Genomic DNA, 23,450 nt, shown 5'->3' with positions numbered 1-23,450 from the left:
ATCATAAATGCTTAACAATAATGCATTTGAAATTATACCTCTTCTGTTGCCATTGCTGCCATTCCTGTCATCAATGTTTTAATGCGAAGCTGCAATAGCAGAAGTGGAAATTTTAATATGAGTAAACATTTAACATTGTAGAGCAAACATAAATATAGTCTAACACAGGGAACTTAAAACACTTATGAATTATCTCAATATCTTAACCTATCAGTTAAGTACAATTCAACCTGCTCATTCTGACAACGTACACAACTACTCAGCATAAAATGATCTTAAAATTTTATACATGTTGATGTGCAAAAATCTGGCCAGGTTTGCAACATCGCTACACCCTTATAAACTGGAATGCAAACACCACTTTCCCACCTCTCTATTCAGGCCATTATTTCATTTCTTAGTTTCACAAAAAAAAACTACAACTGCAGCTAAAGCAAGTGCTACATTTAAAGAAAGTCATAATTTACTTTGGTTACAGTATCAATGCAACAGGAACAACCTTGACCTTGGTGGTTGCTGTGCTGTTGCAAACCTAGTTTTAATTTGTTATGTGACGGATTGCAAATTAGCCTGCCCAAGTAGTATGTGCATAATGTGCATCAAAGGATATAAAGTTCAGATTAAGTTTATTATCTAAGTACATATATGTCACTATACAACCCTAAGATTTATTTCCTTTCAGGCATTTACAGTAAATACCAAGAAACACAATGGAATCAATGACACACCACACACAACTTGTGCTCTAGAACTTGCCGCGCCTCTAGCCGAGCTGTTGCAGTACAACTACATCGGCATCGAACTGGCAATGTGGAAAATTGCCCAAGTATGTCCTGCACACAAGAAACAGGATAAGTCCAAACCAGCCAATTATCACCTATCAGCCTACTCTCAATCATTAGCAAGGTAATGGAAGGAGTCATCAACTTTAATTACACATGTAGTTTAAAAAAGAAATAAATTCACCCAAATACTATTTTCTCATGAGAATTGTTCTTACAAGAACCTTGGCTAAACGATGTACTGTCTAAGAATCTGTTAGAACTAGTAACTCGAAATATATGCAAATTAGAAAGACATGGCCCATGCTTTGAACTGACAGCAAACAAGCTGTAAAGGTATAGCATATTAAAAGGCAGAAAAAGGCATATATCTCTGCTTTTCCCATCACAATATTTGAATACATTGTTATCTACCTCTTCAACAGCTTCCAGATCATCTTCAGACAGTTCAGTCATTCCAACTGCCAGCCCTGTTGGCAAAGTACCTTTTTTGTCTTCAGTCTGTAATGTCATGTTAAAAGTTACAAAATATTGTGCAAATCACCACACACTGGCCCAAAATGACTGTAGTAACTGAGAAGCACTAACATCTAGCCATTCAGTCAGACCATGAGGTGCTAACACGTGACAGGTTTCAACAAATAAACACTTCACATCGAGGAAAACACTAAACAATAAGAAACATATCTACTTTTCAAAGAGCAATCACAAACTAATATTTTTAAATCCTATATGCAAATTTCTATAACCAGCATAAACTGAAAACAGTACTTAATAATTTTATAGATTCAAGGACTCAAAGCTTTAATCAATTGACCATTTACACTGAGGAGCAAAAATGGAAAAGATTACAAAGATAAAAATGAATTCTTATGAATAAATTACTTTATATTAATTCTTACCTTTTCAGCTTTAGATTGCTTGCTGAAACCATACTTCCTGCAGAAACAATGAGTTTGGGGGAAAGTAAGTGAAGAAAACAATTAATACAGTACATTCAACTGATCAGAAACATCCTCCACACTAGCTCTACAGAACAAACATAGATTACATTAATGTGACAAATTAGCTGTCACCACATTCTGCACCCAACCACACAAATTATTTGAAACAGCCCAAGCCAGCTGTAATAAGCAGGATAAACTTCCAAAACTCAGGGCTAATCAATTGCTAATTGTTTAAATATTATCAACTGTAGATGGGGTTGGGGGACAGTGGGTGACAAACCATTGAGTGCATTCAAGACCTTTTCACAGCGAGGGAAATTGGGATGAATGCAAGTTTGATGAGATAGAAAGTCAACCATGATCTAACGCAGGGGTTCCCAACCATTTTTATGCCATAGATCAAGCATTAACCAAGGGGTCCATGGACCCCAGGCTGGGAACCCCTGATCTAAGCAAATGATGGAACAAAATCCAAAGGGTTGACTGGCCTATAAGTTCTTCTATTTCTTAAGTTTATATTTATTAATAACCCTCCATTAGCTTTATATTTCCTCCCCATTATTCACCTGCACCTTTAGTAATCACATTCTTACTAATTTGGGCCCAAAATCAGAACCATAATTCCCAAAATCTCATCTAGCTAGTAACTGAGTATATTCATATTATCTTGAGATATATACGAGTTAAATTTACAATGCAAATTTAATTTGCTGCAAATTTACTAATAATTAAGAAACCAACTATATTAAATTTGAGCATCAACAATGAAGGTTAAAAATGCACTAGCTTTTTAAATGTGATAAAGATTGCTTCGAAATGAAATTTTGTACTAAATACTTACATGAGGGAATCAGGAAAGCTAATGAAAATGAAAAATGTCAGAAAATAACAAAAAGGAGTGAGAAAATAAAGTTTTAACATAAAACAGGAAGAATAAATTGTAAGTAATTGAAAAATCTGGTAGCCATTAAAATCAGTAATATTGAAATAAAAGTAAGAGAAAGGCAGTGGCAAGGAAAGAAAATATCTAGGTACTTGCTGATAATAAATTACACTATAAAGAACAACAACACTTATTCTAAATCTTGTTAAGAAATATTGATGTTAGTCAATTTCAAATATTAGTTTATACTCAAGTTTGCATGCAGTTTTTAAGTTGCATTTCTTCCCAGTAGCTAATCATTCTGACGTTGAAGGAAATTATTAAAAATCCGACTTCAGGGACAAAATCCTCTTGGTAAAAAAAATATTTAGCTTATTTACTATTCACCACTTCTTTGAGAGCCCAAAAGATGGAAGTGGTGATCCATTGTGGTTTATGTTAAATGTACTTGTACAGTGCTTGGCAGGTTCATTAAGGTTACTACAACAATTAATCCATAGGATTTTGGTGGTGAGGTTGGGTCTGGGGAAAACAGCAATATCAATAATCGGGAAAGGTTGTTTGACAATCACCTGTAGGACATCATCATTGTCTGCCAGTTACGCCGTGCAAAGGCCACACATCATCATCATGTGCCATGTCATATTGACCATGATTATTCTGGGCAAGTTTTTCCCTACATAAGTGGCTTACCATTGCCTTCTTCTGGGCAGTGTCTTTATAAGCTGGGCGTCAGTGGTCACATAACCAGGACTTCTGATATGCCCCAGCTGCTCATACAACAATCCACCTCCTACTCCTATGCCTTCAAGTGACCCTGATTGGGGGTGGGGGCCAAGTAGGTGCTACACCTTGTCCAAGGGTGACCTGCAGGCTGCTGGAAAAAGGAGCATCTTACACCTCCTTTGGTGGAGATGTACACTAACTCCACTATGCCACTCAGCATATAGATTTCTTTAAAGGGTACTAATGAAGCACAATCAGAAATAAACACAAAGATGGTTACTGTTATTTAGTTCTCTCTGGGATTTTGCACCACATTAAATGTGTCAACTCTTGAGGTGCTCAGAATAATTCTGTGAACGAGATTATTTAGGAAAATGAGCATTCATATAATAAAGCCAATGTTGTATCATGGACTTGAATAGTTAATGGTCAAAATTTTACTTGTCCATGATGCAAGTATGAAATGACTTGGTGCTGTAAACTTTTTCTATAGCAAGTTCCAATACTGCAAGAACTTGTTTATCTACAACCATCTCTTAAAAAAACAAAAGTCAACCATTTGGTTAAAATATTTGGCACTGTGTTTGCAGATTGTTGCTAGAATCATTCTTCCTGAGAAGTAAGCTCTGGAAAGCCAAGCATAATTTGTGTTTTAATTTCATCCATTCACATGAGTGAAAATTAATTGGGGCAGTGGGGTAGAGATGCATCCCTACCAAAGGAGGCGCAAGGCTTTCTTCCCTCTGCTAGCCTGCAGGTTACCCTTGGGCAAGTTGCAGCACCTGCTTGACCAACCCCCAACCCCCTGATCAGGGTCACGTGAAGCCATGGGAGTAGGTGGTGGACGGTCGTATGAGCAGCTGGTGCACATCACAAGTCCCAGTTATGCAACCACTGATGCCAGGCAGACAATCTCTGAAGACAATGGCTGGTGGGGTCACCCATCTTGTAAAGACACAGCCCAGAAGAAGGTGATGGCAAACCACTTCTGTAGAAAAATTTGCCAAGAACAATCTTGGCTATGGGACCATGATCACCTATGTCATACGACATTGCACATAATGATGATGAAAATTAGTTTCTTGAAGAAATGCACATAATTAGCTATTTATTAGTGCCAGTCAATTTCTGGCATCAACATCTACAGGGCCTTCCTAGTTAAGTTTATGTTCTTGTGCATCAACCATTACTAAAGAGCACACCTACTTGTTTCTGGATTAATCTGCTCTGAATAGGGCAACATTCCCAACCATTTTTATGTCACGGACTCCTACTGTTAATTAGGGGTCCATGGACACGAGGTTAGGGATCCAAAAGCAACTATTAGTTGCATTCATTTTCATTACCATATCAAAATGAATGCAATTAATAAAGCAGTTAGTTATTGGTTATGATAACTTATAGCACTGTTTGGAATTGACATTGTGTAAACTTACTATCAAAAACTTTACACTTAAGCAAAAACCACTGACGATTTTTAACTGTGGAAACAGATACTAAATTCTTTATCGTCTTTAAAATTACATATTCTTAAGATTGGACTAAACATCAAGTTTTACTAAAGCAACCTATCCCAAAGTGAGATAATGATATAACTTTGCAACATTTATCTAGTAACAGAGGAAACTATTGAAGATAATTAATGCTCCCATGAGGTGGCCTCCATCCTACACTGCAACCAAGAATAACTTCCTGAGAAGTTGAAAATACATTGGATTCTTAAGGGTGAAAATGCAATGTATATAATAACTGACTCTAAAAAGATGACTGGTAAAGCTTATTCAAAAATATACGCCTATGTACATCATAAGGTTTAACAACATCTTTCAGAATATAAAAGATCTTAGACAAACTGCATTCTGAAGACAGAAAATTACCAAAGGCACAAGGTTAGTCTAGAATTCAACTACCCTGTAGGCAGAGACTATCTTAACTGAAGTATTCTTAAAAAGCCCTACTATTTAAAATTAAAATTCAATATTGCAAAGCATACCTGCCGAACTCTAGAAGGGTAGAATGGACTCTCGATTCTTCATCAACCAACTCGCAAGCTCCAGCTAAACGTTTATACTTGCGTTGTGGTTTATAAACATCCTTTGAAAACCAAAGAATTCAAGAAATGATGAACATGTGACCAACACTAAGCAGAATACATTTATATAGTACTACATCTGTAATTGTGAGAAGATGTAGGTTGCTTCACAGAAGCTTTATCAAGATTTGACACTGGGATTAGGACCAATAACCTAAAGCTTTATCAGAGGGGCAAGATTTGAGGAGCATCTTAAAATGAGGGAGAGAGGTTTGGTTGTATAATCCTGGTGATTAGGGCCTTGGTCAGTCTTACCAGTAGGGTAGTAAACAGCAACACCAATGCCAGTTGCTGGGACAAGAACAGTCTTTTGCACAGTACTGAGGTAATTTTATGTATTGCATTGTACTGCTGTCACAAAAAATAAAATCATGACACATGTGAGTGATGCTGAACCTGATTCTGATATGGGTCTCTATGGTGGACTGAGAGTGGGCAGAGGGCAGGGCAAGGGGAATCATGGTTGGGAAAAGGGGAAGAAAGAGGGGAGTGAACAGGAAGGACCAGAGAGACATTGTTTGGAATCAATGCCTGAAGACTCAGGGCTAGGTGTCTGCATTTATGTCTCCCGTCCCTGCCCCCAGTGTTCCTTCTCTACCACCTCCTGTGGCTCTCCACCCTCACCATTCCCAACATCCTTTGCTCCCACCACATTTACAAACTCACTCTCTGCTCCATTGTGAGAAATTCAGTCTAAAGCTCTCTAGCTATATATATGTACCTAAGGCTTTGGGCACAGGACTGTACTTTCAAGAACAGCAGATGGTCATTTAAAACTGAGGTACATCAGAACTTCATAGAGAATGGTAAATTTTGGGAATTCTTTATCTGAGAATTGTGGAAAGCTAGGTTATGGTGGGGAGGAAGACTTAAAGACATACTTCTATTTTTGAAAGAACAAGGAATTGGACACTATGGGAACCGGCAGAGAAAAAGAGATGAGGCATGGGGCAGATCATCCCTGATCATACTAAATGGCAGGGCAAGACTCAGGGGCTCCTAGGTCATATCTTCACAGCTAAGAACAAATAGTTCTGTTTTCCCAAACCTGCCTCTCTCCCAATCACATTTATCATCCTTCAGCTTATTGTCTACTCTTTACTTGTGTACCTGCAGGCCCTATTATTCGAATCAAGTGCATGGCACTTACTAACCAATAGGTGGCACCACACTTACAACTTGAGTACAGACCAATAGGTTTAAAGAACATTTATAAATTAGTTTATGCTCAAAGTTAAAGCCAAAGGCTGCTGGACAGCCATATGCCCTTCAACCCCTGCAAATTTAAACATACATGATGCTGCTACGCCAAGCTTGATACTAGGGATGAGAGTTTCCTAATTATCCTAGATGGCAGTGCTTACCGCCACAGTGTCTTACATCTCTCCAGTCCGTACCACATGCACTGCGAATATCTGTTTTGCATGGACTGGAGTAAGACCGCAATCTCGTTGTGTTAATCAATGACAATAAAGTTCCGTTCTATATACCACCTATTTACCCTGAAAGACAGGCTTGTATTGAGGCAAGCAGAAGCAACTGGACTTAGGTTTCAAAACAATTCCCTCAGCAAACTTGGCAAATAATGGCCATTATACCTTCAGCGTGAGCACGAGAACAGTTGGATACATAAAACTCATTCAATACCTCCAAGTAAGATAAAATGATTAATCCAAAATGATCTTTAAAACAAGGCAAATTAATTTGCAGAACTAAGAACACAGGGTAACTGGATTGTCATATGACCTGGTAAAGGGGAATGCAGAGGGTAATGATAGAGAGATCTCTTTGTGGATGTGGTTGGAAGCTTGCAACTTGTGGTACATCGCAAGCTTGCATATGAGTTGAAAAATCAGTAGCACCATAGAGAGCAGGGAGTTGTAGGCTACAAGCCAACATTGATCACTTGGGAAGACGGGTAGAACAATGAGAGATGAAATGCAATCGAGACAAGTGTAAGATGAAGTATTTTGGGAGGACTAACAAGGGTAGGATATACACAATGAATGGCATAGCTGAGGGAATATTCATGGAGGGAGCTGGTATACAAGATCCCAGTAGGTGATCGCATATATAGATTAAAGACTGAAGGCGGCATATGGAATAATTGCCTACAATAGTCAGGGGAAAAACAAAATAAAAGCATGGAAGATAATGCTACAACTAATAAACACTGGTTAGGCCACAGCGGGCTACTGTTAGAGCTTGGGTCATCACACTGTATTAATTGCATTGGAGGGTACAGAGGAGATTCAAATCAAAAGTGCTTAGGATGAAGGCAGATTGTAAATTAAATTGAAGACTTTAATTAAAATGTTAACAATAATGGTGTTGGTATTACACTTTTCTTCCTCAGTGCTTGAATTAAAATGAGTAAAAATCTTTATATTCTCTACTTACAGATACTTCTATAACTGTTTTCATAGCTTTATCTTTCCTTTGCTTGAAGTCATCATCCTAATTCAAAAATAAAATATTGTATCATATGGTTTAATAAATTATTTAATTCACCATGTATTTCTCACAGAAGCAGCTTAGAAGCTAACTGAACAGTAGCATTTAATTTCTCTGAGCATCTATTTTAAGCATCTATCTAAGCATCTGATACTTAATTCAGTTGACAGATTAATCCATCAGATTATTGATTAGATTAGATTCAACTTGATGCTGGAAATTCAAACAACACACACAAAATGCTGGTGGAACACAGCAGGCCAGGCAGCATCTGTAAGGAGAAGCACTGTTGACGTTTCGGGCCAAGACCCTTCATCAGGACTAACTGAAAGGAAAGATAGTAAGAGATTTGAAAGTAGTGGGGGGAGTGGGAAATCCAAAATGATAGGAGAAGACCAGAGGGGTGGGATGAAGCTAAGAGCTGGAAAGGTGATTGGTGAAAGTGATACAGAGCTGGAGAAGGGAAAGGATCATGGGACGGGAGGCCTCGGGAGAAAGAAAGGAGGAGGGAAGCACCAGAGGGAGATGGAGAACAGGCAGAGTGATGGGCAGAGAAAAAAAGAGGGGGGGAAAAAACTAAATATATCAGGGATGGGGTAAGAAGGGGAGGAGGGGCATTAACAGAAGTTAGAGAAGTCAATGTTCATGCCATCAGGTTGGAGGCTACTCAGCCGGTATATAAGGTGTTGTTCCTCCAACCTGAGTTTGGATTCATTTTGACAATAGAGGAGGCCATGGATAGACATATCAGAATGGGAATGGGACGTGGAATTAAAATGTGTGGCCACTGGGAGATCCCGTTTTCTCTGGCGGACTGAGCGTAGGTGTTCAGCGAAACGGTCTCCCAGTCTGCGTCGGGTCTCACCAATATATAAAAGGCCACACCAGGAGCACCGGATGCAGTATACCACATCAGCCGACTCACAGGTGAAGTGTCGCCTCACCTGGAAGGACTGTCTGGGGCCCTGAATGGTGGTGAGGGAGGAAGAGTAAGGACAGGTGTAGCACTTGTTCCGCTTACAAGGATAAGTGCCAGGAGGGAGATCAGTGGGAAGGGATGGGAGGGGAATGAGTGGACAAGGGAGTCGCATAGGGAGCGATCTCTGCGGAAAGCAGAAAGGGGGGGAGGGAAAGTTGTGCTTGGTAGTGGGATCCCGTTGGAGGTGGCGGAAGTTACAGAGAATAAATATATATATATTTATTCCCATTCTGATATGTCTATCCATGGCCTCCTCTATTGTCAAAATGAATCCAAACTCAGGTTGGAGGAACAACACCTTATATACCGGCTGGGTAGCCTCCAACCTGATGGCATGAACATGACTTCTCTAACTTCCGTTAATGCCCCTCCTCCCCTTCTTACCTCATCCCTGACATATTTAGTTGTTTGCCTGTTCTCCATCTCCCTCTGGTGCTTCCCCTCCCCCACTTTTCTTTCTCCCGAGGCCTCCCGTCCCATGATCCTTTCCCTTCTCCAGCTCTGTATCCCTTTTGCCAATCACCTTTCCAGCCCTTAGCTTCATCCCACCCCCTCCAGTCTTCTCCTAACATTTCGCATTTCCCCCTCCCCCCCACTACTTTCAAATCTCTTACTATCTTTCCTTTCAGTTAGTCCTAACGAAGGGTCTCGGCCCGAAACGTTGACAGTGCTTCTCCTTATAGATGCTGCCTGGCCTGCTGTCTTCCACCAGCATTTTGTGTGTGTTGTTTCAATCTAACCAATCCTGCTTTAGAGCAATAAACAAAGAAAGAAAGCTCACAGAGTACGTGGGAGAACATTCTGTCAGAGGGCACGATTAGAATGACATAGCAGGAGTGCAAATAGCCACCCATGTATAAGGCAATAAAAATAATAAAAACAGGAGATTACCTCCTGCAACAAACGACTGTAAAAAAAAAAAGTAATACATATCTCCACATCATGCTCTATAGCAGAAGGGAACTAGAAAAAGGAACTAGAGAACTGTCAAATATTGCAGAAGTGTATGCTTGCTATGGTTTTAAAATTTTGCCATTTCATCATGGCTGATCCAATTTTCCCAGCAGCCCCAAAGTCTTGCCTTCTCCTCGCATCCATTCATATCCTGACCAATTGAGAACCTATCACCCTCTGCCTTAAATATAAAGACTTGGTTTCCACAGCTGAGGTGGCAAATAATTCCACAGATTCACCACTCTCTGGCTGAAGAAATTCCTCATCTCCATTCTAAAAGGACGCCCCTCTATTCTGAGGCTGTGTCCTGTGGTATTAAGCTCTCTCACCATAGGAAACATCCTCTCCACATCCACTTTATCAAGGCCTTTTACCATTCAATAGCTTTCAATGAGGTTACCCCTCATTCTTCTGAATTCCAGTCAATTCAGGCCCAGAGGCATCAGACGCTCTTCAAATGACAAGCCATTCAATCCTGGAATCAATTTCGTGAACCTCTTTTGAACCCTCTTCAATTTCAGCACATCCTTTCTAAGATAAGAGGCTCAAACCTGCTCATAATACTTCAAGTGAGGCCTCACCAATGCTTTATAAATTTTCAACATTACATCCTTCCTTTTATAATCTAGTCCTCTTCAAATGAATGCAAGCAACACACACAAAATACTGGAGGAACTCAGCAGACCAAGCAGCCTCTATGGAAAAGAGCTCAGTCGACGTTTCGGGCCAAACCCCTTCTACAGGACTGGAGAGAAAAAAAAAGATGAGGAGTAGAGTTAAAAGGAGGGAGGGAGGGAGGGAGAAACAAAAGGTGATAGGTGAAACCGGGAGGGGTAGGGGTGTAGTAAAGAGCTGGGAGGATGATTGGTGAAAGAGATACAGGGCTGGAGAAGGGGAAATCTGATAGGAGAGAACAAAGGCCATGGGAAAAAAAGGGGGGGGAAGGAGCACCAGAGGGAGGCAATTGGCAGCAAGGAGATAAGGTGAGAGAGGGAAAAGGGGATGGGGAATGGTGGTATGGGGGGGGTCAATACTGGAAGTTCGAGAAATCAATGTTCATGCCATCAAGTTGGAGGCTACCCAGATGGAGACCGACCTATCTATACAAAGCGTTGTACCTCCAACCTGAGTGTGGCCTCATCGCGACAGCAGAAGGGGCCATGGATAGGCATATCAGAATGAGAATGGTAAGTGGAATTAAAATGGGTGGCTACTGGGAGAACCTGCTTCTTCTGGTAGACAGAGCGTAGGTGCTCGGCGAAGAGGTCTCCCAATCTACATCGGGTCTCACCGATATACAGGAAGTCACACTAGGAGCACTGGACACAGTATATGAACCCAACTGACTTACAGGTGAAATGTTGTCTCACCTGGAAGGACTGTTTGTGGCCCTGAATTGTAGAGAGGGAGGAGTTGCAAGGGCAGATGTAGCCCTTGTTCCACTTGCAAGGATAAATCCCAGGAGGGAGATCAGTAGGGAGGGATGAATGGAGAAGGGAGTCGCATAGGAAGCAATCCCTGTGGAAAGCAGGAAGTGGGGTGGTGTGTGGTGGGGGGGGGGGAAGAGAATGATGTGCTTGGTGGTGGAATCCCATTAGAGATGGTGGAAGTTGCAGAGAATTACATGCTGGACGCAGAGGCTGGTGGGGTGGTAGGTGAGGACAAGAGAAACCCTAACACTTCTAGGGTGGCAGACATTTGTGAAAAGGTAAGAGATGTGGTTGAGGACAGCGTTGATGATGGGGGAAGGGAAGCCTCTTTCCTTGAAAGAGGACATCTCCTTTTTTCGGAAATAACAAGCATAAAAAGAATTGGTCCCAACATGTCCATCTGGTGTCCATCCCCTTTCCCCTCTCCATGGCCTTCTGTCCTCTCCTATGAGATTCCCCCATCTCCAGCCCTTTATCTCTTTCACCAATGGACTTCCCAGCTCTTTACTTCACCCCTCAGCCTCTCCTGCTTTCACCTATCACTTATATCTTCCTGCCCTCCATCCACCTTCTTACTGTTTCTTCTCACCTTTTTTCTCCAGTCCTGATGAAGGGTCTGCCCAAAATGTCAGCTGTTTACTCTTTTCCATAGATGCTGCCTGGCCTGCTGAGCTCTTCCAGGATTTTGTGTGTGTCGCTCTGGATTTCCAGCATCTGCTCTTTTCTCTTATTTGTGATGGAATAGAAGGGGTGTCATTCTTCAAAGAATTCCAATAGATTTCGCAGGGAAGATTTTCCCTTGAGGAAACCATGCTGACTACGGCTTATTTTAGCATGTTCCTCCAAGTACCCCAAGACCTTAATAATCAAGTCTAACAACTTCCCAACTATTGGGGTCAGACTAACTGGCCTATAGTTTCCTTTCTTCTGCTTCTCTCTCCCCTCCTGAAGAGTGAAGTGACATTTGCAATTTCCAGTCTTTTGGAACTATTCCAGAATCTGGTGATTCTTCAAAGATCATTCCTAATGCCGCCACGATCCCTTGAGCAACCATCTTGTCAAAGGCCTTCTGGAAATCTATGTACACAACATCAACCAATTATGCTTTGTCTATCCTGCATGTTATTTCTTCAAAGAATCCCAACAGATTTGTCAGTGAAGATTTTCCATGCTGAGGAAATCATGCTGACTACAGCCAAATTTTTCATGTGGCTCCAAGTACCCTGACACCTCATCCTTAATAATCAACTCTAACATCTTCCCAACCACGGAGGTCAGACTAGCAGGCCTATAGTTTCCTTTCTTCTGCCTCTCTTCCTTCTTGAAGAGTGGAATGACATCTTCAATTTTCCAGTCTTCTGGAACCATTCCAGAATCCAGTGATACTTGAAATATCATTACCAATGCCTTTATGATCTCTTCAGAGCTCTGGGGTGTACACCATCTAGTCCAGGTGTCTTATCTAATTTCAGACCTTTCAGTTTCCCCAAGAACCTTCGCTCTAGTTATGGTAACTTCACACACTTCATGCACCCTGACACCTGGAACTTCCACCATACTGCTAGTGTCTTTCAGTGAAGACTGATGCAAAATAATTATTCAGTTCATCCGCCATTTCCTTGTCCCACATTACTACCTCTCCAGCATCGTTTTTCCAGTGGCCTGATATCTACTCTCGCCTCTTTTACACTTCATGAATCTAAGTTTTGGAATCCTCTTTAGTATTATTGGCTAGCTTACTTTCCTATTCCACCTTTACCTTCTTAATGACTTTAATTGCCAAGTGCTGGTTTTTAAAGGCTTCCCAATCCTCTAACTTCCCACTAATCTTTGTTCTGTTATATGCCCTCTCTGTCTTTTATGTTAGCTCTGACTTCTCTTGTTAGTCATGGTTGTGTCATCTTTTCTTCAAAATACTTCTTCCTCTTTGGAATGTTCATACCTTGTGTCTTCTGAATTGCTTCCAGAAATTCCAGCCATTGATGCTCTACTGTCATCTCCATCAGGTTCTTTCCCAATCAATTCTGGCCAACTCAACTCTCATGCCTCTGTAATTCCCTTTATTCCACTGTAATCCTTCCCTCCACTAGCCTGCAGGTCACCCTTGAGCAAAGTGTAGCACCTGGTTAGCACCTCCCCCCCACCCCAGATCACGTAAAGCCATGGGAGTAGGTGGTGGATGGTCGTATGAGCAGGTGGTGCATATCACAAGTACTTGCTACGTGGCTACTGATGCCAGGCGGGCAATCTCAGAAGAGTATTGATAATAGCTGGGGTTACCCATCTTGTAAAAAAAACCACACAAAAGGCAGTGGCAAACCACTGCAATAAAATTTGCCAAGAACAATCACAGCCAAAGACTGTGATCTCCCAAATCATATGACATGACACATAATGATGATGATGAGTGGAGATACTTACAAGTTTAACTTTTAGAAAGTTTTAGTAGATACTGCCTCCAAAGTACAGGACTAGGTTAGGAAATAATACTGTATATTGAAATACCTATATCATTATTAATTACTTTGTTCAAAAACTTAGAGTAAACAGAACACTCACCTCAAGCAAACTATGTGTTTTCTGAAACTGAGATATTGAAAATGCCCGAATATAATCTCCCATCTCTTCTCTGGTTTCAATAGCACGTTTTACCAACCACTTAAAAATAATAACAAAATGTTACTCAGTAATTGGTGATAACATCTCTACTTTGCCCTTGTTCTCAATATTATACAAATTAAAAGTTACGTTGATTTAAAAAAAAATTCCCTCCGCCTTGCCCACAGAAATTGTGTGGATAATATTGGATTTACTAGATTTTCACTTAGATGGTGATAATAGATCTTTACAACTGCTTAAAATTCCTCGATGAAAGAAAAACTATCCTATATATTGTAACTATACATGATTTGACAGTTAGGGGGCAAAAGTTTAAGGGAAACATGAGGGGGTATTTCTTTACTCAGAGAGTGATAGCTGTGTGGAATGAGCTTCCTGTAGAAGTAGTAGAGGCCAGTTCAGTTGTGTCATTTAAGGTAAAATTGGATAGGTATATGGACAGGAAAGGAGTGGAGGGTTATGGGCTGAGTGTGGGTAGGTGGGACTAGGTGAGATTAAGAGTTCGGCACGGACTAGGAGGGCTGGAATGGCCTGTTTCCATGCTGTGATTGTTATATGATTGTTATATGGTTATATAGCAGATGTCCAGTTTATGAAAGGAACATTCAAATTCTGAGACAAAGAAAACATCAGATTTTTTATGCAATAAAGATGACAACACTGTAATGTGTTTGAGGAGTGACAATATAACCAGTAATACACATTGTACTAAAATCCAGTAATTTTATCTACTAAAAAAATCACAAAAGCAGATCCTTTGCTGGCTGCTTAATACAGCTTGATAGCTTTCATTATCTGTCTAGTATAAACAACTGTCTTTCATTTATAAGATTACACAAACTATTACCCACCTATTCAACATTAAAAGACAAATTATGCTGTCACGTATTTTTCTATTGTAAAGAAAAATAACAACCTACAAATTTGCAAACCAGACTAACTCAAGTCACAGATTTTTACAAACACAAAAACACTCTTTACCCACTCTTGTCCATGCCAATGCAGTCCTGATTTTCAACCTTTTACCTCCACAGATGCATCTTAACCTGCTGACTTCTGCCAGCAGTTTCCTTTTCGCTCCATGACAATGTTTTTGCCTATCTACGGTAATCTTATTTGCTTTCACTAGATCCGTATCTTTCTGTGTTATACGTAAGTACCTGTTTAAATACCTCCTTAATATTGCCATTATACTTAGGACATCCAGGGAGGCGTAGCACCTCTGGTGAAGGGATTCGTTTCCATTCCAGGGCAGCTCATTCACTTTTGGTCTCCACTGGACTCTCAGCTCCAAGAAGCTGTTTGCATGCAACAGCAAGCACACCCCGGTACACTGCTTCGACAGGCAGGCTGAACAGGTGAGGGTAGCTGGTGGTTTGGTGAAAAATGGACATACCTGTCCCGGCACGTGAAGTTAGCTCTGGCGGTTTGGGCAGATGAGATCGACAGTGTGAAGGCGGTGCTGGAATGCTCCATGGAGAGCAAAGGGCATGACAAGGCACAGAAAATGTCATGTCATCCACTGCAACCAAGGAAGATCTCAGTTTGTGACACTCAGTTGTATCAGTGGACCCGGAGTGCGGTCAAAGTGGAACTGCCCCAGCGTAAAGTTTTTCCACTTTAAAAGCTCTCCCGCACAGGTTTCCTATCAATGTCAAACATGACGGACAACCATCATCTATCACCTCCACTGGCACTCAACCACTCCCCATGTGGAAAATCATTCATAAAACCATAGAACTATAGAACACTACAGCACAGAAACAGGCCTTTTGGCCCTTCTTGGCTGTGCCGAACCATTTTTCTGCCGAGTCCCACTGACCTGCACCTGGCCCATATCCCTCCATACACCCCTCATCCATTACCTGTCCAAGTTTTTCTTAAATGTCAAAAGTGAGTCTGCATTTACCACTTCATCTGGTAGCTCATTCCACATTCCCACCACTCTCTGCGTGAAGCCCCCCCCCAATGTTTCCTTTAAACTTTTCCCGCTTCACCCTTAACCCATGACCTCTGGTTATTTCTCCCCTAGCCTCAGTGGAAAAGGCCTGCTTGCATTCACTCTATCTATACCCATCATAATTTTATACACCTCTATCAAATCACCCCTCATTCCCCTACGCTCCAGGGAATAAAGTCTTAACCTATTCAACCCTTCTCTGTAACTCAGTTTCTCAAGTCCCGGCAACATATTTGTAAGCCTTCTCTGCACTCTTTCAACCTTATTAATATCCTTCCTGTAATTAGGTGACCAAAACTGCACACAATACTCCTAATTTGGTCTCACCAATGTCTTTTACAACTTATATAAAGCTCTCTTTACAACCCTATCTACTTGTGACGCCACTATTAGGGAATTATGTACCTGTACTCCCAGATCCCTCTGTTCTACTGCACTCCTCAGTGTCCTACCATTTACCTTGTATGTTCTACCTTGGTTTGACCTTCCGAAGTGCAATACCTCACACTTGTGCACATTAAACTCCATCTGCCATTTTACAGCCCATTCCTCCAACTGGTCCAACTCCCTCTGCAAGCTTTGAAAACCTTCCTCACTGTCCACTACACCTCCAAACTTCGTATCATCAGCAAATTTGCTGATCCAATTTGCCACATTATCATCCAGATCATTGATATAGATGACAAATAACAATGGACCCAGTACTGATCCCTGTGGCACACCACTAGTCACAGGCCTCAACTCAGAGTAGCAATCCTCCACTACCACTCTCTGGCTTCTTCCAATGAGCCAATGTCTAATCCAATTTACTACCTCTCCATGTATACCTAGCGACTGAATCTACCTAACTAACCTCCCATGCGGGACCTTGTCACAGGCCTTACTTTCAATGTACAAGCTTCTTGTTTTAATCATTAGAATGCCTGAAAGTATTTGCTTGCAGAACCTTCATGTACTTTTACCTCGAAACTTGACTAGTCAACATTTACCTGTCAGATCCTCCATTTTAATCTCTAAAACACCTGAGATCCTCTGAACCTTTGCTCCACGCATCCTAACATACTAAACTCAGCCTTTCCCCCCTTGTTTTCAAAACACACTAATGTCATCGCTGTCTAAATTCTTATAGCCATTCAAGCACCAGTCCTTTGATCTGTTCCCAATTTTAACCTCACCAACTTGTATCTGAAAATTAGGACACTAACATTCCTTCCTTAACTCTGTCCACCTTTCTTCCTCTTAAGAACATTGCTCAAAACTTCTGATTATTGCTCTCTCAGAGGTTGATGCCAAATTTTATTTGACAGCATTCTTGTGATAGACTTCAACTTATAAAGATGGTATCATATATACACAAATTGTTTTCCTCACGTCTGGAATATTATTAATGTTAAACATTTTAGCATGCAATTTTCAAATCTAGAAGCAGTTTTCTCATTGAGGATTGTAAAATATTCAGAAAAAATCCATTAACAGATAGAAAACAAATCGAAAAGAGGTTTTATTACCAACATTTCTTTGGTAGCATTACTTACTTGTACAACAGGGAATATGTGTATGAAATCCAGACCCTGAATTTGATGTGGTTCCAAACGGTGCGGACACTTCATGTTTGGCAGCACAGACACAATTTTCTCAGTCAAGGCTCTAAATGTGTGTTAGAGTAAAAATGTAGTATCTTTCAAATGGGTTGAAATATTTATTGTGCTATTAAACACTAATACATAAAATCATATTTGTATTACTTCAAAAATACCAAAACTTTTGGGGATTAGGAGTGGGGGGAAGAAAGAATCCTACAGAATATTTTTACAAGAAAGAAACAAGATCTGTAGCTCAAATTGATAGTTAAAAATTATTTATGGTTCTTAAACTAAAATATTCACTTCTAGGTTTTCACATACATTTTCATTGTTCAATAGTGCAACCTCCTGCAGCCGTACATCAGCCCACATCCTTTAGTCCCCAATCGTGACCTTTTTGCTCATTTTCACAAAATTTGACTAAATTTACCTCCCTTCACTTCAGTCTGATATTCTTCTAAAACAGTAGTTCCCAACCTGTGGTTCACGAACTCTTTGCTTAATGGTATTGGTCCACGGCATAATAAACTTTGGGAACTCCTGCTCTAAAAGAATCCAGAACACTTGCTAATTTAGTTGGTATTACTTGGCCTGTTCGCATCTACGCCAAGAAACTCAGGCACAGAGCTTTGAAAGGAGTACAGTATAATTATAATAAGCCATAACAATTTTTAAAATATTTTAAACTTACATTTTCTGACCGATTGTAGAATTTTCTTGAAAAAGCAAATCAACATCAATATCAAAGTTGCATGTTGTAATACACCATGTCATACCACCCACTACCTGTGGAGAAAATTTGTCCTTCTTAGAAAACTCATAAGAAACTATTTCTGTAGCATATTTAAAATGCTATTTCATTTTTAATTTTTTTAATTTTTAAACTGATTTCATAGAAAAAGTGTAATTGATCATTGACTGATAATAGAAATTGATCATTCAATATCAGTGTTTCATTTTGAGTATTTACAAGTAAAAATAACAATTATGAAAGCTAGCAAACAATATCAAAGTGGATAGTAAAAGCCTTTTCAAGTATGTAAAAAATAAAAGAAAGATGAGACTGAATATAAGACCACTAGAAAATGATGCCAGAGAACTAATAACAGGGGATAAGGAGATGGCTGATGATCTAAATGAGTATTTGGTATCAGTCTTCACTGTGAAAGACACCCCAGATTTTGAAGGGTGCGAGGGAAAAGAAATCAATGCAGTTACTATTACAAGAGAGAATGTGCTCATAAAGCTGAAAGCCTAAGAGCACATAAGTCATCTGGGTCAGATAAACATAGAACATAGAATAGTACAGCACATTACAGGCCCTTCAGCCCACAATGTTGTGCCGACCCTCAAACCCTGCCTCCCATATAACCCCCCACCTTAAATTCCTCCATATACCTGTCTAGTAGTCTCTTAAATTTCACTAGAGTATCTGCCTCCACCACTGACCAATCACTCTCTGAGTGAAAAACCTTCCTCTAATATCCCCCTTGAACTTCCCTCCCCTTACCTTAAAGCCATGTCCTCTTGTACTGAGCAGTGGTGCCCTGGGGAAGAGGCGCTGGCTGTCCACTCTGTCTATTCCTCTTAATATCTTGTACACCTCTATCATGTCTCCTCTCATCCTCCTTCTCTCCAAAGAGTAAAGCCCTAGCTCCCTTAATCTCTGATCATAATCCATACTCTCTAAACCAGGCAGCATCCTGGTAAATCTCTTCTGTACCTTTTCCAATGCTTCCACATCCTTCCTATAGTGAGGTGACCAGAAATGGACACAGTACTCCAAGTGTAGCCTAACTACAGTTTTATTGGGCTGCATCATTACATCGCGTCTCTTAAACTCTATCCCTCGACTTATGAAAACTAACACCCCATAAGCTTTCTTATCTACCCTATCTACCTGTGAGGCAACTTTCAGGGATCTGTGGACATGTACCCCCAGATCTCTCTGCTCCTCCACACTACCAAGTATCCTGCCATTTACTTTGTACTCTGCCTTGGAATTTGTCCTTCCAAAGTGTGCCACCTCACACTTCTCCGGGTTGAACTCCATCTGCCACTTCTGCATCCTATCAATGTCTCTCTGCAATCTTCGACAATCCTCTACACTATCTACAACACCACTAACCTTTGTGTCGTCTGCAAACTTGCCAACCCACCCTTCTACCCCAACATCCAGGTCGTTAATAAAAATCACAAAAAGTAGAGGTCCCAGAACAGATCCTTGTGGGACACCACTAGTCACAACCCTCCAATCTGAATGTATTCCCTCCACCACGACCCTCTGCCTTCTGCAGGCAAGCCAATTCTGAATCCACCTAGCCAAACTTCCCTGGATCCCATGCCTTCTGACTTTCTGAATAAGGTTCTACCGTGTGGAACCTTGTCAAATGCCTTACTAAAATCCATGTAGATCACATCCACTGCACTACCCTCATCTATATGCCTGGTCACCTCCTCAAAGAACTCCATCAGGCTTGTTAGGCACGATCTGCCCTTCACAAAGCCATGCTGACTGTTCCCTGAGGAACCATGCTAAACTGCTCCCTGGGGTTCTGAAAGAGGTAACAGGCATTAGCAATGATCTTTCAAAAATCATTGGACTCTAGCATGGTGCCAGAGGGCTGGAAAACTGCAAATGTCATTTCACTCTTTAAGAAAGGAGGAAGGCAACAGAAAGGAAATTATAGACCAGTTAACCTGATCTCAGTGGTTGGGAAGATAGGACAAAGTCAGCATGGTTTCCTTCATCTTGTCTGATGAACCTGTTGGAATCTTTGAGATTACAAGTGAGATAGATAAAGGGGATGCAGTGGTTGTTGTACATTTGGACTTTCAGAAGGCCTTTGACAAGGTGCTACACATGAGGCTGCTTACCAAGTTAGGAGTCCATGGTTTTAAAGGAAAGTTACTGGTATGGTTAGAGCATTGGCTGATCGGTAGGAGGCAGTGAGTGGGAATAGAAGGATCCTTTTCTGGTTGGCTGCCAGTGACTAGTGGTGTCCCATAGGGGTCGGAGCTGGAACCACTTACAGTCGGCCCTCCTTATCCGCAAATTCAACCAACCGCAAATCGCGAAAACCCAGAAGTGCCTTCCAGCACTTGTCGTTTGAGCATGTACAGACTTTTTTCCTTGTCATTATTCCCTAAACAATACAGTAGAACAACTATTTTACATAGCATTTACATTGTATTAGGTATTATAAGTAATCTAGAGATGATTTAAAGTATACAGGAGGATGTGCGTGGGTTATCGTGGATCGGGATCGAAAAAATCAGAAGTAAGTCAGAACAAGTACATCCGGTATTATTTAGCGTCCGTTAGTCAAACGTTTGTCTTCGTATATAGTATATAACTTACCTTTCTATGCATATAAAATACTTAAGAACGTATATTTCAGCGCCGGGCTCGTAAGTTCTCTGGACTCAGGACAGACCGCTCCTGGGCGCACTGTCCACCGTGCCGGGTTGATGTGGAGGATCACTGCGTTGCTTAGTAATAATTGTAGCTTTCATCGGGGCAGAGCCTTTCTCACTTTATCCTTTAAAATTGTTCCTATCGTTGACCGACGTAGCCTAATGCTTTTCCAATGACCAATGGCATTTCACCTCTTTCCAATCGCTTTATTATTTTCACTTTATTTTCAATTGTTATCGTGATTACTTTTGTGAACAGAAACACTGCGGATTCAGACCTCTGCCGTTGGGTCCTAATGTCCACTGCACTGAGATAGGTTAATTAAGGTCTGGGGTTCCGCTGGGTCCTTAGATCCACCGCATTGAGGCAGATTGAATAAGGGACTTGAGCATCTGCGAATTTTGGTATCCGCGAGGGGTCCCGGAACCAATCCCTCGTGGATAAGGAGGGCCAACTGTATTTTTATGCAAAGAGACTTTTGGAGTACGCCACTTGGAGTACTGTGATCAGTTCTGGTCACCTTACTACAAGAAGGATGTAGATACTATAGAGAGAGTGTAGAGGAGAGTTGCAAGGAAGTTGCCTGGATTGGAGGGCATACCTGATGAAAATAGGTTAACTGTACTTGGACATTTCTCCTTGGAACAATGGAGGATGAGAGGTAACCTGATAGAGATGTACAAGATGATGAGAGGCATTGGTTGTGTGGATAGTCAGAGGCTTTTTTCCAGGGCTTAAATGACTAATGTGAGGGGGCATAGTTTTCAGGTGCTTGGAAATAGGCACTGACAGGATGTCAGAGGTAAGATTTTCACACAGAGAGTGGTAGGTGTGTGGAATACATTGCTGAGGGTGGTGGTGGAAGCAGATACAATGGGGTCTTTTAAGATCCTCTCAGATAGCTACATGGAGCTTAGAAAAATAGAGGGCTTTGCACTAGGGAAATTCTAGGCAGTTTCTAGAGTAAGTTACATGATCGGTACAACATTGTGGGCCGAAGGGCCTGTAATGTGCTGTGGATTTCTATGTCCTTTGTTCTATGTTCCTTGTGCAGAACACTCTAAAGGTTAACTTGCAGGTAGAGTCAGTGGTGAGGAAGAGAAATACAAAAGATTGGTCAGATGGTGGTGCAATGGCTTCAGTGCCGGACTCCGGAGCGAAGGCTCCCGAGTTTGAATCCAAGTCGGGCCACACCCGAGCACGTTTTCCATCCGTGCCGGGTTGAGCGTTGAGCTAGCCACTCGGCCTCGTAAAAAATACAAGGGTCGAGTCAGGAACATTCGTATTGTGACCCGGTTAATCCGAAAGGAGACCAATCCTTACACCACACACCAGAGAAGAATGGCTGACTGTCTGGTGCCACATGCTAAAAAAAAAGCTTTCATCTCAAGAGGTCTAGAATACTAGAGCAGGTTTGTGATGCTTTATAAGGGACTGGTGAGGCCTCACCTTGAGTACTGTGAACAGTTTTGAGCTCCTCATCTAAGAAAAGATGTGCTAGCATTGGAGAGAGATCAGAGGAGGTTCACAAGGATGATTCTGGGAACAAAAGTTATTATATGAGGAACGTTTGATAGCTATGGATAGATAATGTCAGTGAGTCTGCACTCACTGACGTTTAGAAGGATGGGGGGTATCTCATTGAAACATTTCAAACATTGAAAGGCCTAGACAAGAGTACATATGGAAAGAATGTTTCCCATGGTGGGGGAGACTAGGACAAGAGGGCACAACCTCAAGATAGAGGGGTGTCCATTTAAAACAGACATGCAGAGAAATTTCGTTTGCTGGAGGGTGGTGAATTTGTGTGCTTCATTACCACAGGCAGCTGAGGAGACCTGGTTGTTGGTTGTAATTAAGGCAGAGCTTGATAGCTTCTTGATTGTACATGGCATTAAAGGTTATGGGGAGAATGCTGGGGCGTGGAACTGAGGAGAGGAAAAAAGGATCAGCCATGATTGAATGGTGGAGCAGACTTGACGGGCCAAATGGCCCAATTCTCCTCCTATGTTTTATGGTCTAAGTTAGATCTTAACCTCCCAACTTTTGCTGTGGTTCAATTTCTTGGCCTATACAAGCCATACTTTAACTATGTTTATTGATCTACAATAACAAATATGATGCAAGAGATCAGTGTTTAGATTTAAACTATTTGCAATCTATATTAATGGTTTAGATGAATAGTCTGAGGATATTGCTGCCTCATTTGTTACGCCCCACATTGATACCTATGGAACACCGCTGGTCAGAGATCTTTCAGTAGAACAACACTTCTTCATCTTGGCCACATCATCTATGGCCAAGCCAATTTTGAATCCAATCTACAAAGTGACAATGCATCCCATGCATCTTAATGTTCCCGATCAAGGGTTAAATGGAGAGAACAAAAAATAATGCATACAGAAGAATCTGCTACCCTTGTAAATGAAAGGTGATATGCCGGTATAGGAAATAATATGAAGTAAATCAGGAATGCTGCCCTAAAGGATGTGGCGTGAACATAGCCAAGTCTTACTATACCAAACCACACTTGGTATAATGTAGTTTTGGTCTCTTTATTGAGGTTGGCATGCTAGCATTAGAAGCAAATACAATAACAACATTTAAGAGGCATTTAGATAGG

General features: G+C 41.1%; 1 protein-coding gene across 4 annotated transcripts in view; it reads right to left on the bottom strand.

The window, feature by feature from the left end:
• The window catches only part of ccdc93 (CCC complex scaffolding subunit CCDC93), a 72,017-nt gene that overhangs the window by 35,188 nt on the left and 13,379 nt on the right, over nt 1-23,450 (bottom strand). For 2 of the 4 annotated variants that reach the window (XM_073047577.1, XM_073047579.1), the window contains exons 3-11: nt 18,101-18,195; nt 17,362-17,473; nt 13,807-13,905; nt 7,831-7,887; nt 5,332-5,432; nt 2,571-2,588; nt 1,685-1,721; nt 1,197-1,283; nt 39-89 (exon numbers count right to left, since the gene is read on the bottom strand). In XM_073047577.1, coding sequence (XP_072903678.1) covers nt 39-89; nt 1,197-1,283; nt 1,685-1,721; nt 2,571-2,588; nt 5,332-5,432; nt 7,831-7,887; nt 13,807-13,905; nt 17,362-17,473; nt 18,101-18,195 — 657 coding nt within the window. The remainder of the gene's footprint in view (nt 1-38; nt 90-1,196; nt 1,284-1,684; nt 1,722-2,570; nt 2,589-5,331; nt 5,433-7,830; nt 7,888-13,806; nt 13,906-17,361; nt 17,474-18,100; nt 18,196-23,450) is intronic. The other 2 variants (XM_073047578.1, XM_073047580.1) reach the window with 1 other exon arrangement.

The sequence above is a fragment of the Hemitrygon akajei genome, chromosome 5 (genome assembly GCF_048418815.1).
Source record: "Hemitrygon akajei chromosome 5, sHemAka1.3, whole genome shotgun sequence".
Lineage (NCBI taxonomy): Eukaryota > Metazoa > Chordata > Chondrichthyes > Myliobatiformes > Dasyatidae > Hemitrygon > Hemitrygon akajei.
The sequence above is the reverse complement of the archived record's forward strand: the minus strand, read 5'-3'. Positions and strand labels throughout refer to the sequence as shown.